Source organism: Phallusia mammillata, chromosome 4 (assembly GCF_965637545.1).
Source record: "Phallusia mammillata chromosome 4, kaPhaMamm4.hap1.1, whole genome shotgun sequence".
NCBI classification, from domain to species: domain Eukaryota; kingdom Metazoa; phylum Chordata; class Ascidiacea; order Phlebobranchia; family Ascidiidae; genus Phallusia; species Phallusia mammillata.
Genome location: NC_137255.1, coordinates 18,175,465 through 18,199,116, shown reverse-complemented (window position 1 = coordinate 18,199,116; position 23,652 = coordinate 18,175,465). Strand labels below are relative to the sequence as shown.

The 23,652-nt window shown below is 39.4% G+C and overlaps 1 protein-coding gene across 2 annotated transcripts; it reads left to right on the top strand.

Annotated features, from left to right (window-relative positions):
* The first annotated feature begins 431 nt into the window (after nt 1–431).
* On the top strand, nt 432–23,269 carry LOC145223068 (unconventional myosin-IXa-like). 2 transcript variants are annotated; one of them, XM_080089371.1, is made up of 38 exons: nt 432–1,380; nt 1,731–1,825; nt 1,889–1,951; nt 3,361–3,457; nt 3,764–3,913; nt 4,038–4,202; nt 4,511–4,630; nt 5,552–5,686; nt 5,866–5,981; nt 6,359–6,500; nt 7,064–7,247; nt 7,739–7,823; nt 8,803–8,947; nt 9,177–9,257; nt 9,348–9,479; nt 9,911–10,237; nt 10,311–10,399; nt 10,487–10,654; nt 10,910–12,000; nt 12,636–12,814; nt 13,030–13,205; nt 14,166–14,267; nt 14,342–14,489; nt 14,596–14,661; nt 14,788–14,920; nt 14,982–15,133; nt 15,201–15,356; nt 17,242–17,406; nt 17,731–17,836; nt 17,970–18,108; nt 18,308–18,452; nt 18,553–18,670; nt 19,038–19,275; nt 19,814–19,957; nt 20,277–20,432; nt 20,694–20,785; nt 21,326–21,548; nt 21,630–23,269. In XM_080089371.1, the coding sequence occupies exons 1-38, from the start codon at nt 568–570 to the stop codon at nt 21,739–21,741; spliced, it is 6,948 nt and encodes a 2,315-aa protein (XP_079945497.1). In that variant the 5' UTR covers nt 432–567; the 3' UTR covers nt 21,742–23,269. The 2 variants fall into 2 exon arrangements, with proteins under 2 accessions (XP_079945497.1, XP_079945498.1); XM_080089372.1 differs by lacking the exons at nt 20,694–20,785; nt 21,630–23,269 and having other exon boundaries at nt 21,326–21,406.
* The last annotated feature ends 383 nt before the right edge of the window (nt 23,270–23,652 follow it).

Below are 23,652 nucleotides of genomic sequence, written 5' to 3'. Positions count from 1 at the left end.
TTGATCAACGTCAGTTAAATTATTTATTTACATACAGAAATATTAGTATACCATGTGGTTTCAAAAGGGTTCAACTCTTTTTTAGCTAAAGGAGCTTAAAACTTGAGTATTCCCCCATCCTGTCTTAAAAATGCAATTGCCCTCCTGCAAGACATATGTCCCACTTTGGAAAACACTGGTCAATAGGCAAAACGATTTAGCAGACATATTGTAAACACGCCTAATTTTCACCACATATGGTGTGTTGTATTAACTATGATTTTGTGGATGACAAAAGCATGTGACAAGAGTAAATAGTTGTTTAAACAGGGAGGTTGACAAAAGTTATATTTCTGATATTTTTTGCACAGTATTTCAAACTGATTACTATGTTTTATCATTTATGTTTGCAAAAATTCATGTTCAGTTTTGTTAATACTAACATTACTCTATCATATTTAATCGTTTGCAGATTTCCTGCATAGGATATGCTATGTAAAGCTTTATCATTCGCAAACAACAATCCACCAAAGAGTGGTAACCAATGGTGCTAGAAACTGATATGCATTGAAATAACACAAAACTTCCATGATGGGTACGGAACAAAAATATGCAATTCATGTTCATCCTGACATTGTGACTGGGACCTGCTCAGTTGAGACAGTGATGTCCACCAAACATACAACATCAGCTGAAGTTGTTGATGAGGTGTTATCTCGCCTCCACAATGAAGAAGGCAAGTCCTACGTTTTAGTGGAAATGCATCAGCAACGAGGTGAAGAATCTGTTTTGGCAAGTACAGATTTTCCTGTGCAGCGGATGTTACTGTGGCCAAGACAGTTTCAGCACTTCTACAAGTTTGTGTTGCGACAAACCAACAAAGATGGGATTGTTCTGTACAAAGGTGCTACAAAGTGGCAGGCAAAAGTGAACAAAGAATCGGAGCAAAGGAATATGGTTGAAAAAGGATTTTTATCTCCATCCGAACTCATGCAAGATGACACCTCTGACCTTTGCATGTTGTCTGAGTTGACACAGAAGCAACTTATGGATGTACTTAAGTCTCGATTTAAAGAGGACAAAATATACACATACAGTGGTGAAATTCTCATCTCCATAAATCCTTACAAGTTCCTTGCTATTTATAACCCCAAATATATGACCATGTATCAAAGTCGTAAGCGTGAAGATCTGGACCCACACATCTATGCAGTGGCTGACTCAGCATTCACTAGAATGGTGGAAGACAAACAGAACCAGTGTGTTGTAATTACTGGAAAATCAGGTTCAGGCAAAACACAAGCAACCCACTTTTTAGTTCATCACACACTGGCTTTGTGCCAAAAAAGCTACATGACTGGTGTTGAACACATGTTGGTGGGATGTGTGCCTGTTTTAGAGGTAAGATGGTATAACAAAAGTTTATCAATCCTTAAACTCATTGTCAGAATATGCAATAGCAGGCTTTGTTTGTTTATTTTAAGTTCACTTGGTATACATATTGTACCAGCAATCTAAAATATACAAATGCATAAAGCTTGTTGCAACAACATATGCTGCCACTGCAATAAACATAAATTTAGGAAATTTATTGCATTTGAAGAAGGTTAGTGTACCCCCAACTGATTGTTTGTGTTTTAAAACTCTGAAAAAGCCAATGCAACTGGTAACATGTTGTTATTTCAGTTAGTTGGAAAAACTAAAACCTTTTATGACTTGGCAAATAAAGTTTTGTTTGTTGAAACTTACAGGCACTTGGAAATGCACAAACTGAACACAACAACAACAGCAGCAGATTTGGAAAATTTCTTAGAATTTATTTTTATGAAAGCGGTCTTCTGTCTGGGTAAGGATATTTTATTCCTACATAACACGTTTGCATATTTGACATTTTATTCTCTGTTTTAAGTGCTGACATCCAAACATACTTGTTGGAAAAATCAAGATTAGTTCACCAAGGAATAAATGAAAGGTAAATATGCTCAATCATTAAACTATAATTTCTAGTTTCCTGGGTTGGGTATTTGTTCAATTTTTTTTCCAAGGCTAATATCAGTAAAACAACTATAACACTTGTACCAGGTTTAATAAAACAGTTACTCACAAGTATATGGTATATTTTCACATACATATGTTACCTGTCAGTGTTAAGCTGGTGACATTTCCAGTGCTTATACTCCTTGCATAGGTCAAGGACTAATCCCTGTTTATAGTTTTTTATGCTGACCCATGCAGGCGTGTTTTTGTACTATTCGCCTAGTGAGATTAGAGATATACCTCACTGACATGTGTTTACAGTTGTAGACAAGTTGCGCCTATATCCACCCTGTGTTGGTGTTTGGTCAATGTGACAGAACTTTATTATTGTGTTCCACCATCAGCACAGTAAAATTCATTGTGGTGATAATCTTACTTTTGGTCGCTTTGTTTGCACTTCAATGTGTAAAGACTATTGCCAACCGTTGATTGATTTTCAGTGAGGCATAGCGACCTATTCTTAGGTGATTTGCACTGTTGCGGATAATTTATTGCGCCACAAGCTTTCACTATAAAACAGGCCCCAGAAAACTTGTTATGTTTTGCAAAATTGATTTAATAATTGAAAAAACTATTGCTTTGCCATGTTAAAAAAAATTAAAACCAAAGTTAGCAACAGAAAAGTTGTTTGGTCCAGAAATTTCACTGTGTTATTGCTCTGTAATTGTTCCATGGAGTTGGCAGTGCAAGATATCAACATACGCTCGGTTTTTATTGTTCCCACTTGAGCACTCACCACTTCACACTTGGCCAGCCATGCATCCACCCTTTTTATTTTCCCCACCACTTTATGATATCCCTCATGTTTTACTATTTACACAACCCCAGGTTTGTGTTTGGACACTTGAAAGTCACTTTACTTTCAAAGAAGCTGTTCTGCCAAAATAGTTCCTCCAAAAGATTAAAATGCAATTTGTGGCCCAACATGGTAATTGTGTGTTTATCTGTTGTTGGCAAATCTCAGTGGGCTTTGACTTGTCTGGTTTCCTGGATATTCTAATTCCCATAGATGGTATTCAATGACAATGCCCAAGACATGAAGATTGCCATATATGTTGTGTGCTACAGGAAGATACAATTTCTTTTCATGATATTGCCAAATACACTTTTACCCAGTGTAACCTGATCTTGATTCAGATACATTCAATAGGGTGCATCAAAACAATGCTAAAATGAATTGCATTTGGTCCAATGCTACAGTTTGTACTTGTAGTTCACACTAATGTCATACTAGCCCCCTGTGTTTGTGTTGCATTGTTTTAAATTGCCCTGGGTAAATATCATTCAGGTTGTGCTTGTTAGACCATCTAGCATTTACATGCTGCCTTGTGTTTTATGTTACAGAAACTTTCACATCTTCTACTACATGTTGTGTGGTGCAAGTGATGAAGATTTAAAGGAATTTCACCTTTCAAACAATGCCAGATACAACTACATACAGGTGCAAAATTGTGTTTACTTGCACTGTGGTTGAGTGCAAACAATGTGGTGCTTATCAAGTAATCAATGATTTATTAAAACCCTAATGGTAAAATATTTTAAATCTACCAGAATTAATATAACTTACACAAAAAACGGTTTCAAAACTATATACATAGCATTTCTATTTATATCTACTAGTATTTGTTACAAGTTACCTAATGGTCTATTTTTTTACTTTTGTATCATTTGTTGATTAAAACTGTGCTGAGTTGGCCTTTATTGTGCAAAGGTATTTACGAGTTGTTAAAGTTTTGTGTTTGTTCAGAGTAACATGATGACCCATGCAGAAGCTGTTGCAGAACTTGAACGGCTAAAACAAGCTATGGAAGTTGTGGGATTCTTTGCTGGTGCTCAAAAAAATATTTTTAAACTCATCGCAGCTATACTGCTTCTTGGCAATGTCACTTTCAAAGTGGTAAGTTTATGTTCAACAATGCCCTGAAATCCTCCATCCTGTAATGATAGAAATATATGATTCATTTTAACATACATGGATTTAGTGACTTGGTTGTTAAGCTAACAGTGATGTTGTGTTTTAGAAAAAGGGCCGTGAAGAAGCTTTGGAAATAGAAAATGAGACTTACTTGGATAGTGTGAGCAATTTACTTGCACTCGAACCAAGTTTTGTGAAGAAATGTCTTCTCACTAGGAAGGCTAGAGCGGGTGCTGGAGAAAGATTTATCCTTGATCTAAAGCTAAATGAGGTTTGTTTAATCTTCCCAAAATAAAACTACATTATATGACGATGAATAAACATGACTCAAAGTTTAGTATTTTTGTGGCTATTTTAAAGGTTTTTAAAGCAGTTTAAGCAAAAGCTGAACAACAATATGTTACCCACTGTAGTAAATCTTTCATTCCCTATATTTATCGAATACATATCTGTCTATATGTACACAGTGTTGTAACCGCCCTCTTGAACATCTTCTGATTTCCTAAAGCAAATAGAAGGCGGAAAATGATTCAGCATTTGAAATGTTTCAACTCTGCTATGCAAATATTTATGTTACAGGCACAAGCAACAAGAGATGCTATGGCCAAAGCCCTCTACCAAAGTCTGTTTGATTGGGCGGTTAACAGCATAAATATGGCTTTGGCTCAAAGAACCAGAGACAGCAAACTACGGGCCCAGGTATATTTTACATTTCTAGTTAAAGCTAGGAAACAAAATTTCCATTATGGTTCCTATGTGGTAATGTGTCCCCTGCGAGTATCATTTATTGTTCTAAAGTGGGGAAATGGAAACGGACATATAATTTCCATTTCCATGTAGGAAACATGTAACCCTTCTCAATCGATTAACATGCAAGTTCAATTTAGTATTGTATGATAGAAATGATTAATTTCCCCTCTTCATTTTGTAAATGCAAATCAATATGTTTCTTTGGTGTACTTTGTTGCTTAATAAAAGCGAAAAAGATGACTGGATAAAATCTTAAAACCATAAGTTTGATTATGGTAGCTCTAGTTTTTTAGCACCTATGTGTAAAGTAGATGTTGTCTGTATGAAGCCATTTGCAAACATGTGCTGCTCATGAATGTCTAGTAAATCACTACTCACATACAATATATGTTTGGACAAACTGTGAGATAATGTCTGCTATTGTCAGTAGACATTTTTGTTTTCCCCATTTTATTGTGTGAAACATTGCACTTGTTTGTGTGATGTAATCTCTTTGTATTGAACCCAATGGTAAAACTAAGTGCATTGATCAAATAATAAATTCATAAGTGATATCACATCAAGGAAGTGTGAAGTTCAAAATTGCTCGTTTTATGAATAAATACCAAAAGCACAATGGCACCATTGGTCTACATAACTACTGACTAGCACCAGATGTATACTGATTGTGCACCTAATAAAATGCCTAATTTGGTATCAGTTAAAAAATGCGACATTAGCTATCACAAACAAACTTTGTTTTATGACACAAATTTTTGAGTTTGACCTTAATGTCTCCACCACTTTCAGTTTTTTATTTTCACATGCATAGTTTCACAAAAAGTTGCCTTATTTGTTTTCGAAGCAACCTTTAACCTGTATAATTTACAGAGTCGCTGGATCGGATTGCTGGACATTTTTGGGTTTGAGGATTTTGTATCAAACAGCTTTGAGCAGTTTTGCATCAACTACGCAAGCGAACACTTGCAACATCACTGCATTAAACACACTTTCCAAGTTGAACAGGTAAAAAGTTAAACCAAAAAAACTGGGTCAATAGAAGTGGTCAAACACAGTAATCATCTAAATTGCTGGAATAAGTAGCGTCCTGTGCATGCTATATTGTTTGTTTTGACATATGCAATTTTATTTGTTGGAGATGAGCATTGCCCACACAAAATATCTTGTAAAATTCTGTTGTACAGGAAATCTATAAAAGCGAGGGCCTCCAATGGAAGGAGGTGGATTATGCTGACAACTCTGGCTGTTTAGAGTTGTATGAAAAGAAGCCAACAGGATTGTTTTACTTAATTGATGAAAAGTAGGTTTATTAAGGTTAAAATATACTGGTTCTGTTGCATGCAACTGCTACGATAGTACTAGTGATCAATTTAATCTAGAATTTCAAACCCTTTATGACCCCATATATTTAAGCACAATAGGAAGCGTTGCAATAAAAAAGTCCATAAAATATAGTAATGTATTTCCATGTGTATTTTCTTGCAACACTGTGTTTGCTTAAAATTCATAATTTGTTACATTGCATTAATAAATTTGCCAGTATTGTGTGGATTGTAATATTGCTTCAATAACGCCGTTTCCTGCTTACGAACGCTTGTCTGTGGTCACAACAATATACAACTGCATTGTATGAGACTAATTGCTACTGTGGCAATAAACATCCTTCTCTTTCCCTAGCTTTCCCGGGGCGAACAATCAGACTCTTTTGGCCCAGTTCAACCGAGTGCATAGCGCAAACCCCTACTATGAAACCACGGTTGTGAAGGAGGACGCCTTCATAATTAAGCACTACGCCGGCAAAGTAAAGTACCAGATTAAGGTCGGTATCGTACGGTCTGCAGTAAGTGGGCTTACGTCGTCGGATTAAGTTTGTTTCAACTCCAGCTTTAGGACTTACGATTTTGGTTAATTGGATGTAAACGTCGGATATGATTTCTTGCGGTCGTTTATTGCATTAATCCTTGCTGTGGTTAACCATTTTGTGCAATAAGCTATCCCTCTTTTCGGGATACTAACTAGTAATCCCCTTTCATTCCTGAATGCCATTCATTTTAGTGTTAATTTCGGGTTTTTAAAATGAAGATGCCAACACTTTTTGGTGAAATATAAATTCCGTAAAACTATTGTGTACAACGGTTGATTCTGTTTGGCCTTGGGTTTTATACACTGGGTTTTGAATTATTTCGGGTTTTAATTAACGTTAGGAGTGTTTTTGCCCTGGTGAAGGCGACCTGAATAGGACGCTGAAACGTCGGTAAAACAGTGCATTTGCCAGAAAAGCATTTACTTAATATATCATGCCTGATAGCATATCATTATTTATCTCACTGTTACAAATTCTTCAAAACGTTATCCATCACTGTTAATCTTGGCATATTTCAGAACTTCCGTGAAAAGAATCACGACCAGGTTCGTGAGGACATCATTCTCATGTTGCGCACGTCACGATCCTCATTCATACAAGACGTGATAGCCAAATCACCTGCTGCTGTGTTTCGTTGGTCGGTGCTGAGGGCAGTGGTGCGAGCTGCTAATGCATTCCGAAACAGCAAAAAGCTCATGAAGGGTAGGTTGGCCATGATAACGTATCTTCGGATACTATACACACATTTGTTGATGTTAAGACTTAAGAGCAATACAACGGCCGAAATTGACCTAAAACGCGAGATGTTTATTGGTAGTACTACTGATGATGGTTTGCCGCAACGCTTCAAAATATATAGCATGTCGATTTTTGTTAATTTTGATCTTTGAATTTCTCATAAGACTGTTATCTAAGTAATGGATTTAAAGTGTCCAGATAGAAACTAATTACCCAATCTAATGCCAGGCGAAAAATCTTACACTTTAAATAACTTTTTTCTTGCTTTTTTACCATTTTTGACAAAATAAATCATGCAAAAATTGTTAAATCATCCAAGGCATTTAATTGTTTTGTTTCTCCGAAATCGATTACCAATTGCTTTTGACTGTGATCCGTGACCAGCATTCTTGCCAGAGTAGTTACGATTCCAAGAATTTCAGGCTGTTCAAAATAATGCAGCGTGTTCTTTGCAGACTCACCGAAGCATCACCTTAAAGCATTGTTGAATGCAGGGCACGATTGCAAGGATCTGCAAGCTGAATACGTGCACAGAAAGCTGTAAGTCATTTGTTGGAATTAGATTTTTACCATTAAACCAGTGGGGGTTGCCAGACCTTTTCCTAGGTGCGAAAATGCTGAATCATTAGGGCTTTAGAACATTTATTTGCGAAAAATACCACAATGGGCGCTACAACTGGTCGGTAACTTCAAGAAGGTGCCTTGGAAGAATAGTCACTGCATTAAAAACAATAAACTGTTTGAGTGTTTCATTGTTTTGAGTAATTTGTGTGGCGATGTCTTCTATCATTTGAAGAGATCAGCTTCTGGGAGAAAATGTTGAGATATTTGTTTTTTCGTGTTTAATTTGTCTGTACGTAAGATTCTGCGCCATAAAACCAACAACAAACACCAGACGGTTTTAATTTAAAAACAAGGAAACAGCCTCCTTGCAGTGACCCAGTCTGTGTTTGACCACTGTCCTGGATGTTTGTTTAAATACCGCGCGGGACACTGGTATAAACTTCTCCCAACCCACTACAAGCGTTAGAAACCAGACGTTACGTCAGTTGTCCTACTACAACGTGTTTTGGCGTTTTTGCAAGAACCAGAACTCCAGTGGGAGTCAGGAACTTTTACGCTCCTACGACTCTCGCCACGTCATAAAGTTCTGCGAAATTTCTTGTTTTTGTATGTCGTATGAGTCTTCAAAGGCGTTTAATAACGATTTCCAGTTTTATACCGTTGTTTATGTGTCATAATAGCGATGCCGCTTTTTATGGGACCGTGTTTAGATGCTGTGTTACCGTAATACAATTATCCCATCCTATAGCGCTGAAAACAAATCCTGTTCGGAGTAACACCACGAGTTCAACGGCTCGAATAAACCGCTATCGTTCCTAAACACATTATTATTTTTTTCACTGTCGGACCTGGATTTGTTTTTCGTCAACTTATCGACCCACCTCCACTTAACCCTAATTTTTTTCCCCTGGTCGTGTAATCTTCACATTTCGTTCAATATTTTCCACTTTTTCAGTCGTGCTCGTCTCTCTCACCGTCCCATCAACCAACCCAGTGACAATACGAGCTCCTTTCGCGACGTTACCATGTACGGAAAGCGAAAACCAACTGTCACTTCGCGAGTTAAGAAGAAGACCAATAGCATTGGCCAACAGCATCAGGCAAGTTAGATTTGCAAATAACATTTATCGCCATCAAAAAACCATGTAAAATTCAAAGCACACTTAGATTCATTGGAGTTGTAGTTTTAGTTAAGTTTCCTTAAGGCAAAGTTAATAATGTACTACCTTCCTAAAAATGTGTCAAAAGACATAATAAGGTCCATTCATATTTTAAAAAATCCATAGCGAGACTTAAAAATCAATATTTATGAATTTACTAAATTTTTAGGCTTCCCTTGCATCACTGATGGGCGCGTTAGCAAAAGCCAATCCCTTCTTTGTCCGTTGCATACAACCTAACAACCGAAAGGTAAGTAGTTCGCAACTTTCCACATACGTTTCCAGCCTTTATCCTCTAATAGTCCACTCTTATTCACACTTTTGTATTTGTGGTGCGCAGATTCCAAGACAAGTAGATGACACCCTGGTGCTCCATCAACTTCGGTGTTCAGGAACACTGCAAACCATACAACTTCAGCAGTCTCGTTACCCAAACCACTTTACAGCCGATCAGTTCCTTCGCGAATACAGGGTGGGTTTTGTGAGAGCTGTTTCGTTGATTTAAGCTCAATTACGATCCGGACGAGGCGTTACTGCTGACTTGGTAAACTTTGTCGTGCAAACTTAGCCAGCTGTGCTAAATGCCAACTAATCAGCCCTGGTTTGGGCGAAACTCGACGCTTGTACAGTCGTTTGAAATTACTAAATATGCCAGTCAGGGCGAGAAAATGGGCACATTTCTTGGTCTGTAATATTTAAACAGGGTTTATGAGTTTTCAGGTGGCACGCAGCCCGTATTGGACAACCCGCTTAAATAAAAACGCAACCCGCGACCAGTGATATTAAACCCACAACTCGATATCAGAAAGACAGAAACCAGTTCAATTGGGCTGAAAAACCGCCACCCTGGCAACACGAATTACCGCTTCAAACTCCTAACCATTAAACATCATTGTTTAACAGCTTTTGTTTCCCTCAACAACGCGGACTCTGGACCTCAAGCAAATCCGATCGTTTCTTACTTCAATAGACCTCAAAGAACACACGCACTTCCAAATCGGTAGCTCACTTGCATTTTTGCGAAACCCCGCCTCCAAAATTCTCCGTGGACGTCTTCACGTCACCGTGCTCCATTCCGTTATTTCGTGTCAGTCCTGCGCTCGACGATTTCTCGCTAGAGGGCGCTACGTCCGCATGCGCGAGGCCGCCATCAAGATCCAGTCGTTTTATCGCATGGTGGAAACCCAGAAAATGATTGAAGAGTGGCATCTCGCTGCGTCCTTCATACAGGTTTGTTAACCAGGCGTTGCCCCACAGCCTTGTCCCGCCACGGTTTGTATAACTCTTTCTTGCTTTTATGAAGGAGGCATGGCACACCTACCGACGTCGAAAATGCGAAGCAATCATCATCAAGTTCCAGGCGCACTGTCGTGGGTATTTGCTCCGAAAAAAGTGAGGACAAACTCTACTTTATTATGATGGAAAATATTTTTTTCCATCAACTAACACCACAAGTACTAATTCGTTTTTGTGTTACAGTGTCAAATTGGAAATAAAGCTGCGACATCATAGTGCAGTTGTCATCCAGTCGTTATGGCGACGACATAAAAGGCGTACACAAGCTGCCATTGTTATCCAGAAGGTGGTGAGAGGTTTTGCTGCTCGGCGAAGTTTTGCTAGAAGGCAGAAAATCTTGTCAGCTGAAAGGTAATTATTTGCAATATATCACTCAGTTCCGTTTGTTTTTAAACGTCCCTTAATTCACGAGAAATTAAACCTTTCAGTGCGTCAACAAAGTGAAATGCAATATAATTGTTTAAAAAGTAGTATCGTTTGTTCGGGTTGTATTGGTTGATTTAAGTTTGGTAGCGTCAAACTTCCGAAACCTACTTTATGCACTGCATAATATAAAACGAAGGGATGTTCATTCGTTATGTTTGTTTTGTTGTTGTTGTTTTGCAGAGAAACAAGCCCCTCGGTCGAAACCGAAACCGATACTGCCATTGCTGTTTCCCCCGAAGCGCTGGACGCTCACGGAGATGCAGAAAAAACTCCAGTGGAAAACGAAGTAGAACAAAAGAATCACCAAGACTTACCCACAGTCCCAGTAAAAACAAACGACCCTGACATTACTGCGAAACAAACCCCTGATCAACCTTTGTCAGCTAAATCTGAGGATTCGTTTGACGAATTTGATGACATTCCGAACCACAAACCACCGGAACCCTCGTTCAAGTTGCCTAACGATATCGAATTTATCGACGATTCGCCCGACAAGGAATCAGAACCCGACATAACGGATCAAAGGTCTCAACAACAAATTCAAACTAACCATAAATCTGAGTCTCCTGTACTTGAAGCTAAAGAAAAGCCGCCAGAGAAGATTTTGTACAATGGCGAGAAGAAGCGACCAAGCGCAGGGGACATACTTAGCATGGCTGATGATGCTAATCAGCCCACGGAGAAGTTGTCCCAAGGCTCAAGCGACAACAGCCTGCATGAAGTCAGTTATATTGAGCGGTTTTCCAAACCTACTCCACCGCCGAACAATCGCATCCAGTCCGAACCTCCTGTCACTAATAAAACTCCGACTGAAAATTCGAGCAACGAAACACTGAAAGCAGGAGATCTGTTTCTCAAAGCGGCGTTTTCCAACAAATCTGACCGGGACTTGGTAAAACCGGTGCCGTTTCAGCCGCGTTCGCTTAAGCAGAACACGCTTTTGCGAGAAATAACCAAAAACACATCCGACGGGCCGTTGCCGTTCATTGACGATGGCTCGTATAACCTGATCAAAGAATCAAAGAAGAACTCAGATTCTGGAACATTCCGTTACATTCCGGACGAAACTTCAAAACCCGACCCGCCCTCGCTTACGCTGCAAAAAAGTTTCAGCAACCCGGAAAAATCGACGATTGAAACAAGAAGTGAAGAGCGCACACCTCTAAAAAAGATCTCAGAGAAACCTTCTCCGGTTACTGATAATATTCTCCGACCCGATGATATTTTTATCAACGCCGATGAGAAAGGTTTTATGAAAAGGGACCTTTCTGGTAAGCAAAATGTTATTGCAGGTCATTAAGTTAAAATAGTTTATAGAACATGTTCTTGTAAGTCATCAATTGTTATGTTTAACCCTGAAGACCCACTATTTAGCCCACTGGTCCCTAAAATTCTTTTCTATGTCCGAATTGGATGAAATTTTACACCTTATGGAATTTGCCGTTAATAGATGTAAATTGTTGTGTTTACCCTTTTGTACCACTATTTACCCCCTTTATACCTTTAAAATAGAACATAAAGTAGACAAACTTCAAACAAAGTCTGAATTTCATTAGGTACTTAGGAACACTATAGACTTGAAAAGTAATTTAAGCATAAACAAACGTCTGAACGATGTATTCTATATACACTAGTACCTTGGCAGTAATGTTTATGCTTAATTAGGTACTGATCACTGTATTTTACCTAACAACACCAAACTTTCTCATGGTTATCTCTTAAAATGCATTATTTACAATTTTGCGTTGTGCAAACTAAAGGTATAAAAAACAGTGAGTATATGGGGACCAATATGCATGAAGAATATATTAACCTTTCAATCGGTCATAGTGTGTGTGTAATGGTATGTACTAAGCCGCCCTTTTCGTTCCTTACGTTTTCCCAAACTTGAATGGTTGCCTTGCAGACACTACGAGAAAGTCGATGAGCCTGCCACGTGATCTGAAACGTGCAGAGGAGATAGCTCTTCTGCAGAAGGAATGGCTCGCCTTCCAACGAGTGGAAAGAGAAAGACAACTGCGTGATCTGGGTCGGGTGCATGAAGGTCCCAAGCGGGAAAATAAGCGCGACCGAATGATCAGAGATGTAAGTTGGATGACCCAGGATACAAAAGACTAACATAAGAACCAAACTTATACCATGATATGTGAAATCATTTACAAAAACATTTTACACGGATTTTGCTTACACGGAAATTAGTTTTTCGTTAACTGTTATTTACAACTTTTACGCCTGAACACGATTTTTTCCTCTGCTTTTGAGAAGAAAATTAAGAATCCCACGCGTTTGTTTATTTACAGGAGCTGACAAATATGCGCTTGGAGCAGATGTCGTTGCTGAAAGAGAAGATGGATTCTTACGGGGTTTCCTTTGACAAAATGCCTCTTCATGAACTCCAGCCTTTGTCGCGAAGATCCTCGGATCACACAGACACTGATTGTTCGTCGCCTCCCACAACACCTTTAACACCCAACAAGTATGACATTAAATGATTACTGAGTTGTAAGTCGGGCCGGGTTCGGTTTCTTCGGACCTGATACGGGTCTGACCTGATAGGGGTCTGAAAACAGGCTCGATACGGGTCTGATTCAGACCTGACTTTACACTATTTTTTCGAATAAATTTAACTAGCTAAGTAGCCAGTTGCTGGACCTTACCTGATGTCAAACAGCCTTGTTCAAGACCAATTTGTTGGCTTGATCTTTCCTGGTGCAATGTATAGGCCTGTCAATCAAACTTTCGGGCCTAAACGGGCTTTTTAAAAGCGATTCGGGTGTAGACGGGGTTTCGGGCTTGTTCTTTCGGGTTCGGGCTTGCTTGTACTTTAGGGTTCGGGCCGGGTTCGGGCTACAATTTCAGACCCGTTTACAACTCTGAATGATTATATTTAAATAGAGAACAGTCTCAAGGCCAATTTGGATTATTTGAAATCATTATGACACAGCAGTATTGTTTTACCCCAAATATAGCGTTAAAATTCAATTAGGACAGCTTTGATAAATCTTGTAAATAGTGAGATATGTTTATACGAATGCCGACATGTTTCCGAAACTGCTTCAAGCTCAATCGATAAAGCATAGTATACCAGGCCCATTGAAGGCGTTGTACCGGGTACAGGCTATAAAAAGTTCGCCTCCCGTGGCATTCGAACCCACGACAGGAGTCTTTCCACGACTCGCGCTCTACTAACTAAACAGGCTCTGTGGTTCACCCGCCGAAAGTCGAATCACAAGCAACGTTGCCTGCCTTGTATGCTGCGCATGTCAGCAATCGCCGTATGAGCTAGTGTAGCCACCCTAGGCACTCCAGTTTGTTGGGAGTAACCGGCTGTAAAGCCATGCCTCAACAAATATATACACCACTGTGCATTAATATAGTTTACTCAACTGGACCACAACAGTTTTGGTTATAATAAACCAAATTACTTTCATTTCAGAGAGCCAGTGGTGGAGCCTTCCTCTCCCACTCCTCCGCCTCCTCCTGTGTCTGATGCTCTCACAGAGGAAAAAACTTTTCCTCGAAGCGTTTCTATGGAAATGTACGATATTGTAGATATTTTCATTGGTTACCACTTTTCTGTTTCTACATGAAATTCAAAACTTTATCACTTAGGCTTGAGATGCGCGAACACAAGAAGCCTCGTCGCCAACGAAGCAATTCAGCAATAGAAATGTACGCGAGTCGATCACCTGCTACTGATCCTGTGTCACGAAAGTTTGCATCGAGTGCCGAAGCTTTTGCCAAAAAATACAGCGACGAGGTGCGTTGCTGTGGCTTTCTTGCTGCTACGCAATTATTTCTAAGAGTAATATGTATGCCAATATTTTTTTTAAACCGGTGTTCATGGTAGTTTGCTTTTTTCTCAGGACAAGAACTCATCAGCGACATCTCTTATCGAGGAAGAAGAGGACAAACCAAAGATCCCAGGACCTGTAAGTTGTCTTTATAGGAGTTTGCGAGCTTTGAAATAACCGTTTGCAACTCAGCAGTATTAAAGTTTATTTGTGCTCTGTACGCGTAAGAATTCGAGCCAGTTTTTACTTCACGTTTTGTTATAGAGCGAAGCAAAACGCGGAACGTTCATGGAAGCCGTGCGCAAAACATTCCTCGGTGCTCATCGAGGAAGGCAACAACATTACCTGGCAGAAAAGAAACCGCTGGAGGGCGCCCCGTCAGTGCTCGTGGAACCAGGTTTGAGATGAAGTGTCATAAATTATGTTTGCTGTCTTAACCTTTGTTAGCGTATTTTTAGTTGCGGGTGGAGCTAGCCAGCCTTCTAATAAAACCAGCGAAGAAGGGGAAAGCGTGAAAGTGCGCTCTCTAGTGGCGGAAGAAGTCTCCTCAAAAATGTTTGTGACTAGAAATGATGAACTTCTGCTGTTGAAGACGTTCATAAAGGAGAAGGTAACTGTAACTATTTTAGGTTATCGTTTGTGGTTGATTACTTACTGATTTTGCTCGTTTTGAACAGGTTGCAAGCTTCCTTGGGTCCAATCTTATCGACCAGGTGTTCAAGCAAGCGCTGGATGAGTTCTGCACTAATCTTACGGCAATCTACTCCCTTACTGAGCTCAGTGGCGACACCAACGGGATTCGTTACAAGGACATCATCAACAACTTCAGAATGGTACAGAATCTTTCAGTTAGGGTCTTTCAGAACTTGTGTGGTTTTACATTTTTTCTGCAGTCTAATGATCAAATGGGATGACAAATTACTGTCATTGTGTTTTTGGGTCTCACAGTTTATTATGGGTCCCCTTTCCTGAAGGGAACACATATTGATTTTTCTCAAATTGTTTTTTTTATTTCTTTTTTTTTATTTCGGCTCGACTCGTTTTTCCATCAAATGTTTGATGGATTTGGATGAAATTTACACAGATGGTAGATGTAGTTATGTAGATGTTCATCCCACTTTGTTTTTGTTGATAACCCCAGTATTTACCCCGCTAGCCCCCTAAAATGGGTATTTTTCCCCCGAAGTTTGTCCGACTCGTTTTTCCATCAAATGTGTGATGGATTTGGCTGAAATTTACACAAATGGTAGATGTAGTTATGTAGATGTGCATCCCACTTTGTTTTTGTTGATAACCCCAGTATTTACCCCGCTCGCCCCCTAAAATGGGTGTTTTTACCCCGAAGTTTGTCCGACTCGTTTTACCATCAAATGTTTGATGGATTTGGCTGAAATTTACACAGATGGTAGATATAGTTATTAGGGATGTGCCAAAACTGCAAATGTTCTGTTTGGTCGAGCACCGAGCATCTCACTTTAATGCTCGGTACTCGGCCGAGCACGCTCGGTGCATTATGACGTCACAAAAAATCCCCTTTCTACGTTTTAGCTCTACAAGGTCTCTTACGTCACCGGCGGTGTTTTATTAACCTGTACATGCCCATAAAATACGCGTTTTCCCACCATCTAGTGCATTTGAAAATCTTTCGTTTTTTTTCATAGACACCGTTTATAACACTAGTTTTATATGTTAGCAGGGCGTGAATATGCAAATTTAACGCTCGGGTCAGTTTGTGCAACTGCTCGGCCGAGCACCGAGCATTAAAAACAGCGATGCTCGGTACCGAGTACTCGGGTTCTGGCTCGGCTCGGCCCATCCCTAATAGTTATGTAGATGTACATCCCACTTTGTTTTGTTGATAACCCCAGTATTTACCCCGCTAGCCCCCTAAAATGGATGAGTTTTTAAACAGTGTCAGAATTGGCTGAAATTTGGATGTCTTGTAGAGTATGCCATTTATAGGTGTCGATTGTTGCGTTCAACCCTGTAGTCCTAACATTTACCTCACAAGCCCCTAAAGTGTAAAACGTATTTGTATGTTACTGGTCACTACAAATGAAAGATTTCTTTTGAGCAATAGTGTTACAAGGGCAACCAGTTGTATGTTGCTCGTTGGTGGGTTGCTTGGTGGTCGTTTTTGCGCCGTCAGAAAATGACGTCAGAAACATTAACGGTTGTTGCTCAAAACACCTCTAGTGGACGAAATTTTAAACATTGGCGGATTTGGCTGAAATTTTGCAGTACTATTGATTAAGTCATTGCGGTTTTTATATATTTTTTAGTTTGTGTGTCGAACCCAATTAGTTGCCCTACTAGCCCCCTAAAATGGGTCAGTTTTTTAAAACGTTAAATAGGACATACTTCAAACAATATCTGGGGTGAATCTAATTTTATAGCTTGTATTCTACATAGTATTATTATTTAAGCCCAGTGCCGATCACTGTGTTTTACCTTACAACACCCGACTTTCTCATGGTTATCTCTTGAATTGCATTATTTTCAACTTTACGTGTGTGGGGACCCATGAGTTTTTGCCTGCAGAAACGACTAAAGTTATAAAAAGACGATGGCTAATATGGGACCCAATACAAAATAAGCATAGGAAATATATTTATGTTTTAAAATAGGTTATAGTGTATTTGCAAGGGCAATATGTGCTAAGCCCCCCTTCTAGTTTTTTGGGGGGGGTTATAAAACCTTTCCCTGTTTCTGTTGTAGGTGTTGGAGAAAACCACTAATAACTACCAGCTGGACGAGTACGCTGCTATGATGGCTGTGAACGGGTTTCGTGGTTACATGGACGAGTTCATGAACGACGTTTTGCCAAAACACGTGGTCAAAGAGTCGCGCTCCAAGAGGAAAAAGAGCAAAGACGAATACACAGTAAGAACGAATGACCGCTGAAGTATAGTTTGGTTGAACATTAATGCCAAGCGTAAAACATTTTTTTAAATATAATGTGGTTTTGATGTTGTCGGCACTCAAGACTTTAATGGTACCGTGAAAGCCAAAATAGTATGAAAGTGAAAGTACTTGGTACAAAATGCACTTGGGTGTAAATTTGTTTCCACGTTTTGACAAGTGTCGGTTTCACCACGAGAAACCAAAAAACAAATGTTTTAAGCCTAAGTTTTGGCTTGTGCGTTTTTACCGAGGCTGTAAAACTATATACTGTGTATACGGATATTAAATACTATTGTTTCTTAGGACAAGCTCGGTCATCACTTTCAACCTGTTCAGTGGGGCGTAACGCAAGTTTGTGAAGCGTGCAACTCCGTCATGTGGCTTATGGAATCAGGAATGGTTTGCAAAGGTAACATCATAAAACACATTTAAACAAAACTTGTCCGTTTTTTACACCATTTGTATGCATGTTGTAGAAAATACACTCTGCCGACCAGTATATGTTTTGATTGAGTTTCACTAATCTTTATCCTTACTTACAGTTTGCAAGTTTGCGCTGCATAAGAAATGTCTGAAGCAACTCACACAGCGATGTAGCGGATCACCTGACACTGATAAGCAACGTTCCAAACCGAAAAAGCTGTTCGGTGAATCAATCCGTTCCCTCGTCACTGCCGAAAGGTATGATGACAAAATAGACCGTCGCCACATAACTTATGCTTCAAACACGACTTTATCATGTTTTTTAAACTACTTGTTTAAGCAATTTACTACAACAATGTCATCTTTAGTATTGTGCTAGTCTTTGTTTTGATAGACTTTGTTGTTGTTCACTGTCCACCATGCCTAACAGATATTTTAATTCAAGTGTTTTTTTTAGTTCTGTTCCCGTGTTCATTGATAAATGCATCAGTTACATGGAGATGAATGGGATTTACCAGGAGGGAATTTACCGAAAGTCAGCGGCTTCTACTCAAATCAAACAGCTCGAAGACGAGTTGAACAAAGATATTGAATGCGAAAAGGTACCAGTGTTAGCATTTAAACCTCCATGCGATCTGGAAAAGTAATGTGTTTTTCAAATCGCGCTATTCAACAGCACTAAAATTTAATGTTGGTTCAAAGGTCAATTTCGACGATTACCAGATCCACACAGTGGCAGCGGTGTTTAAGAAGTTTCTTCGTGCTTTGCCTCAACCGCTTGTACCTTTCGACAAATACTTCGAGTTTCTGCAGGCCTCAAGTATGAGCTAACAAAGAAGTATTAGCATAATCACGAACATTTCACAAAACAATAAAAACGTGTTTTCACACTTTCATTTTCTTCCTGGAACATATTAAAGGAATTTGTAATAATGTCAAAGCATCGAGCCAGTAAATGATAAGCTGCAGACAGTGCACACTTTACCACACCTATAAGCTGCACTGATAAGACCTTATAGGCCGAAATAGTGTGCACTGTCTGCATCTTATAATTTGTAACATTACATTTTCTGAGTGAAATTAACTTATTTACTCACAGTGCATAAACTTTATAGGTCAATAATACCGCATTAGTGCTTCGTTTACGTTTTCTACAACCATTAAAACACATCATTCAACATAAACAGAGTTAAGCAACGATCGGGAAAAAGTGAATTCACTCTTCAGCGTACTGGAGGGAATTCCCCAGCATAACCACTCGACACTAGAGCGAATCGTGTTCCATCTTGCTCGGGTTGCTCAGCAGGAACCGACCAATCGGATGTCGCCAAGCAATCTCGCAATTGTTTTTACTCCCTGCTTCATATCGCCTCCCCACCACGTTGCCCCGATCGAAGCTGCCTCGCAAGTCGGAGACATGACCAAGTAAGCGTTCATGTTGTTGTTTATCATCTGAATTTGTTTTTGACCCCAAAACATAGTAGAATGTTAAACAGGGTTGGGGCAAAACTTTAGCTTTCTGAAATAACATGTTTTAAATGTAAATAACTATAGATAATAGCAAAAGATACGTCGCCGTAGTAAATGTTTTTCAAAACAGTTATTAGCTAATGTTGGCCTGTATTTTAACGACAAATTTCGCGAGTTTGAGGGAGAAGTGTATACCTTTCTCTCTACCCGACATATTTCATTGTTGAAAAAAATAATTATCGTGATTAAATGTTCACAAAGTTTCAGTGAAGTTTAGTAGGACTCAGCCGAACATAACGATAAAATACGTTGCTTCTAACTTCAAATTAAAAATCCATAGTGCAGTGTGTGATGAAGACAGTAAATAAAATCGTAGTACAAAACAAAACAGACATCGATGAACAACTGCGGGAAATGATACGCTGTTTGAAGTTGCAGTTACACGACATTATTGTCGAATTTTACATCACAGTTTCATGTTGTCATTTTGCAGGGGTGTGGAAACAGTCATTACAGTACAAGTGCAAAAGATCCGAAGCACTCTGGAAAGCATCTCTGAGATTCAGAACGTAGAGAGTTCAACTAACGAGAGATTGCAGAAGATACGGCAATCCATGGGGAGAGGAAATAGAAAGAAGTAAGTTGCTCCACTTTGTGTTGTTTGGGGAATATTCATAAAATTAAGCGACGCACTGCATGAAATGTTTATTTTTTATTATTATCATTAATCGCGATACATTCTCAAAGAAATTGCTTACACGTAAAAAAACATTGCTCCCAATGATCAGGAAATTCTTCAGTAATTTTAGACAATGCTTATAGGCGTATATATACATTCATCATGTGTCCTACATAGATAGGGTTTTAGCAGAATGTCGATTTCCTGAGTTAAGCCGCAGTGATTTCCACGGTTCTGTTGTGACGTTGCGTGCTTAAACCGTTTCCCGTCCTTGTAGGATCAGACCATCGTTCCGGGGTGGACCAAGATCGCCCACTACTCGCAGATCAATGCGTGAACGTCGCCTTGATTCGGTCGAAGAAGAAGAAGATGTAAATCTTGCCGTCGAAGAAAAGAAATATGAGGAAAAGATGGCAACGTTGCGGAGCAGGAAGTATGGATGGCAGATCCAATCAATAGTTTTGAAATTTTTTAGTTTGTTTTTATCTTACCCTGAGTTTTTATTCTTCATTTCGTTTCAAGATTTTTGATTTCCATTTCAGTTAAACGTTTTTTTCTTTGGTTTTTGTTTTAATTGTTGAATTTTACTTTTTATTTTGTTTTTACTTTAGTAAGTTTTACAAACCTTGTAGTGTTCAGTTCTCCATTGAGGTGATCCCGTCAAGAAAATGTTCTACTTTGGTTTTTATTGCAGAGAAACTTTAACATCGAAGCTTCCCAGTCTGACTCCACAGAATCCAAACAACAACGCGCACTTTTTCGACGACAATATGAACGATTTTGCACGTAATCAAGATCAATTATTCCCCAATTATGAAACTTCTATCGCGTAGAATTTCATCGATAATTAAATGATTCGCTGTACCATTAATTAGGCCTTTTTTATTTCTTTTTGGTTTTAGTTACTTTTTTATGTTTTATACATTTTTTGTTTAATTATTGTTTTTTTATTTTATTTTTGTTTTTTTTAAATGAAAACCTACTGCTTTATTATTAATAATATAAAAGTGTTAATTTTTTGTAAACTTTTGTAAGAAAGCGAAGTTGCGATGGCTTTGTGCGTCCGGAATGATTGAACTTATCGAAAGTAGAATGTAGATTTTAGAATGTGACCAATCATCACATTCCAATCACCAATCAAAATGTAGCCATTTTACAACTCTCACCATTTTCACAGTAGCGACATTTTAATCGCGATTTCTATGTTTTGCGCGCGTGAAATCACAAGTAGTCACAAATCATCCGGCAATAAATTCCTTCGCAATCTTCCCAACCAACCTCAAAAACATCATTATGTAATTTCTCACGATTTCATCCCCATCCCAGCATCCACGACGACCAATGAATTTCTCCGGCATCTCAACAAGAACCGCGTTAGTCAGTTGCCCCGGCGACGCCGCCCCACCCGTTACGCGTCATCGGTTTACGAACCCCAGGCCCCCGCAGCCCCCAAAGAGGGAAAGGCCCTTCGCAAAGTGTCGACACCAGTCAAAGGAAAGATGAAGCGTCTCACGGCCCTCGCCAAGACGGACGGAGATTCGTTTTCGCGGTAATAGTTTGTTCTTTCGGGTTTGTGGTCATAAAAACGCGTATAATTCCAGATTAAATACTTCCCAATACATGTACATAGGGGATCGGTGATGCGACATCCAATCCATCGACCTAATCGCAAGAAGGGAAACTTCCCGAGTCCGGGGAATACCCCTGTGAAGATGCAGATTGGAAAGGTGACGACCGTGTGAAGAGAAAAACACATTCTCTCGACGATGGCATACTTTTTGTGGGCAGTAAAGAACAGCCGAGACACCTGAAAAGTCGGTAGGCCGGTTGTCAAGGCGTCAGAATAAACAAAGACACGTTGCTATTTATTACATAAAACGCGGAACATGTGTTTTCAAATGAACTTGTTTTTAGCAAAAATCTACGACCAAAAGTTAGTTCGCCAAGTGGTCAAGGGCCAAAACGTTTCATTCGCCATTTCTTTTGATGCCAGCTTGCGGTGTAGTGCCCATGCAGTGTTTGCAGCTATTTTACTTGATTTTTGTTCGTGTGTTTTGTCATCCTTTACTTTTTCCGTGCCTATTCGTGTTACTCGCTAGAGTCTATTTGTATGTGTATCGCATTATATCCCCATGTTCCATATTATTTTACGCCAAATTTTCTGTTTATCTGCTTTTGTTCGCTATGCTTTTTAACAGTCGACGCCAGTTGCTCAACTAAACAAGGCAGCAGCCATAACTTAATGCAGTGACGTCATATTGACGTCTATTCTGTGACAACTCATATAAACCCAAGCCATAATTCGAGGGAGTTGTATATTTCCGCTGTGCTGCAGTTTTCCATTGTAGAGCTTGCTATCTAAAGCCTGTGTCGTGCGAAGAGCCGTGCGGTGGCGTCGCAGCATGTATTTTGGTTATGTTCGGGGCCACTCTCCCTGTTACACTGTGTCGCGTGGTGCGCGGAACTTATGTAACCGATCTGTGATAGTTCGCGTAAGGTGCTTGCCGCTTTCTATTTAACACTTAATCCACGGTACTACCGAATAATCCATGTGTATACATATACTTACTATGTACAAGTTTGTTCGTCTGTGCGCTTTGTTGGATGTACATGCTCCAAAGCCACCGCCATTTAGTGTCGTAGCCAATTTCCAACCAATCGTTGTCATTATCATCTATGCCTATGTGTTATGCAAATCCATCGACCACGCGCACCACAAAGCCAACGGCACTCTTTCACAAATTTGACACATAATATATCAATCCTTTCGCAACCCTGAGAACAAGGCGCCTATTTCGCGATGTTCATTCACGGTCATTAACACGAGGTACTTTCCACATTCTGCGGTATATTTAACATTTGCGGCGGTTCTTAATACTGTAGTTTAGCAATGTCTGTGCTCTTGTACTCTATAAAGTTTATAATCACTCAATTACCTAAACATCGTACTGATTCCATGTATGTATAAATGTGTTGCGTTTTCGTCTGTTCTGGTACTTTCTATTTAACGGCATGCTTTTACACAACGACATCAGATAGTTGACCAAGCTGACCCACGCTATACTTTTTGTTGCTTCTGTTTGAAATCGTCTTGTGGAACAGCAACGTTGTGCTTTTTGTTCCTCGCCTCCGCGCTTAGGCAAGCAATTGATCACCCGTTTGTTAATGCAAGCACTTGATCGTTTCTAACCGACAGCTCGCTATTCGAATCTTCCACGACCTGTACACCTGATTATTCTTGAGCTAAATAAAGAAAGGCTACTTATTGTACTTGTTTTGATTTTGGTTGAGTTATGTTTATGTTTGAAAGAAAAAATAGCGACGCAATTGCATTATGACAAGAACAAACAAAGAGGCACCCATAGATGCGTCACGTTAGAAGTTCGAACGTTATGAAGGGCAAAGTCCAATACACAATTGGTGCTCAGCTGATAACTTCACCGCAGTTCTTACTTGCCCGAAAATGTTTAAGTTAGACAGCAGTTTGATGACAGATATATCATGAAAGTCCGCACCAAGTCACTAAACTCAAACAACCGCTATACGGCGCTTATTCAGAAACTTATTCTACTCTGGTGGTTGAATTTAGGCCTACCATACCTGCTTATTTTGGATGACATGTCTGTTAGGCCTAGGATGGTTAATATCGCATG

Bases quoted from the DNA above. Each gene is read 5' to 3' on its own strand.
- LOC145223068 (XM_080089371.1), top strand. From the start codon at position 568: ATGATGGGTACGGAACAAAAATATGCAATTCATGTTCATCCTGACATT. The intron at 1,381-1,730 runs GTAAGATGGTAT...TGAAACTTACAG, and splicing joins GATGTGTGCCTGTTTTAGAG to GCACTTGGAAATGCACAAAC. The intron at 1,826-1,888 runs GTAAGGATATTT...CTCTGTTTTAAG, and splicing joins GAAAGCGGTCTTCTGTCTGG to TGCTGACATCCAAACATACT.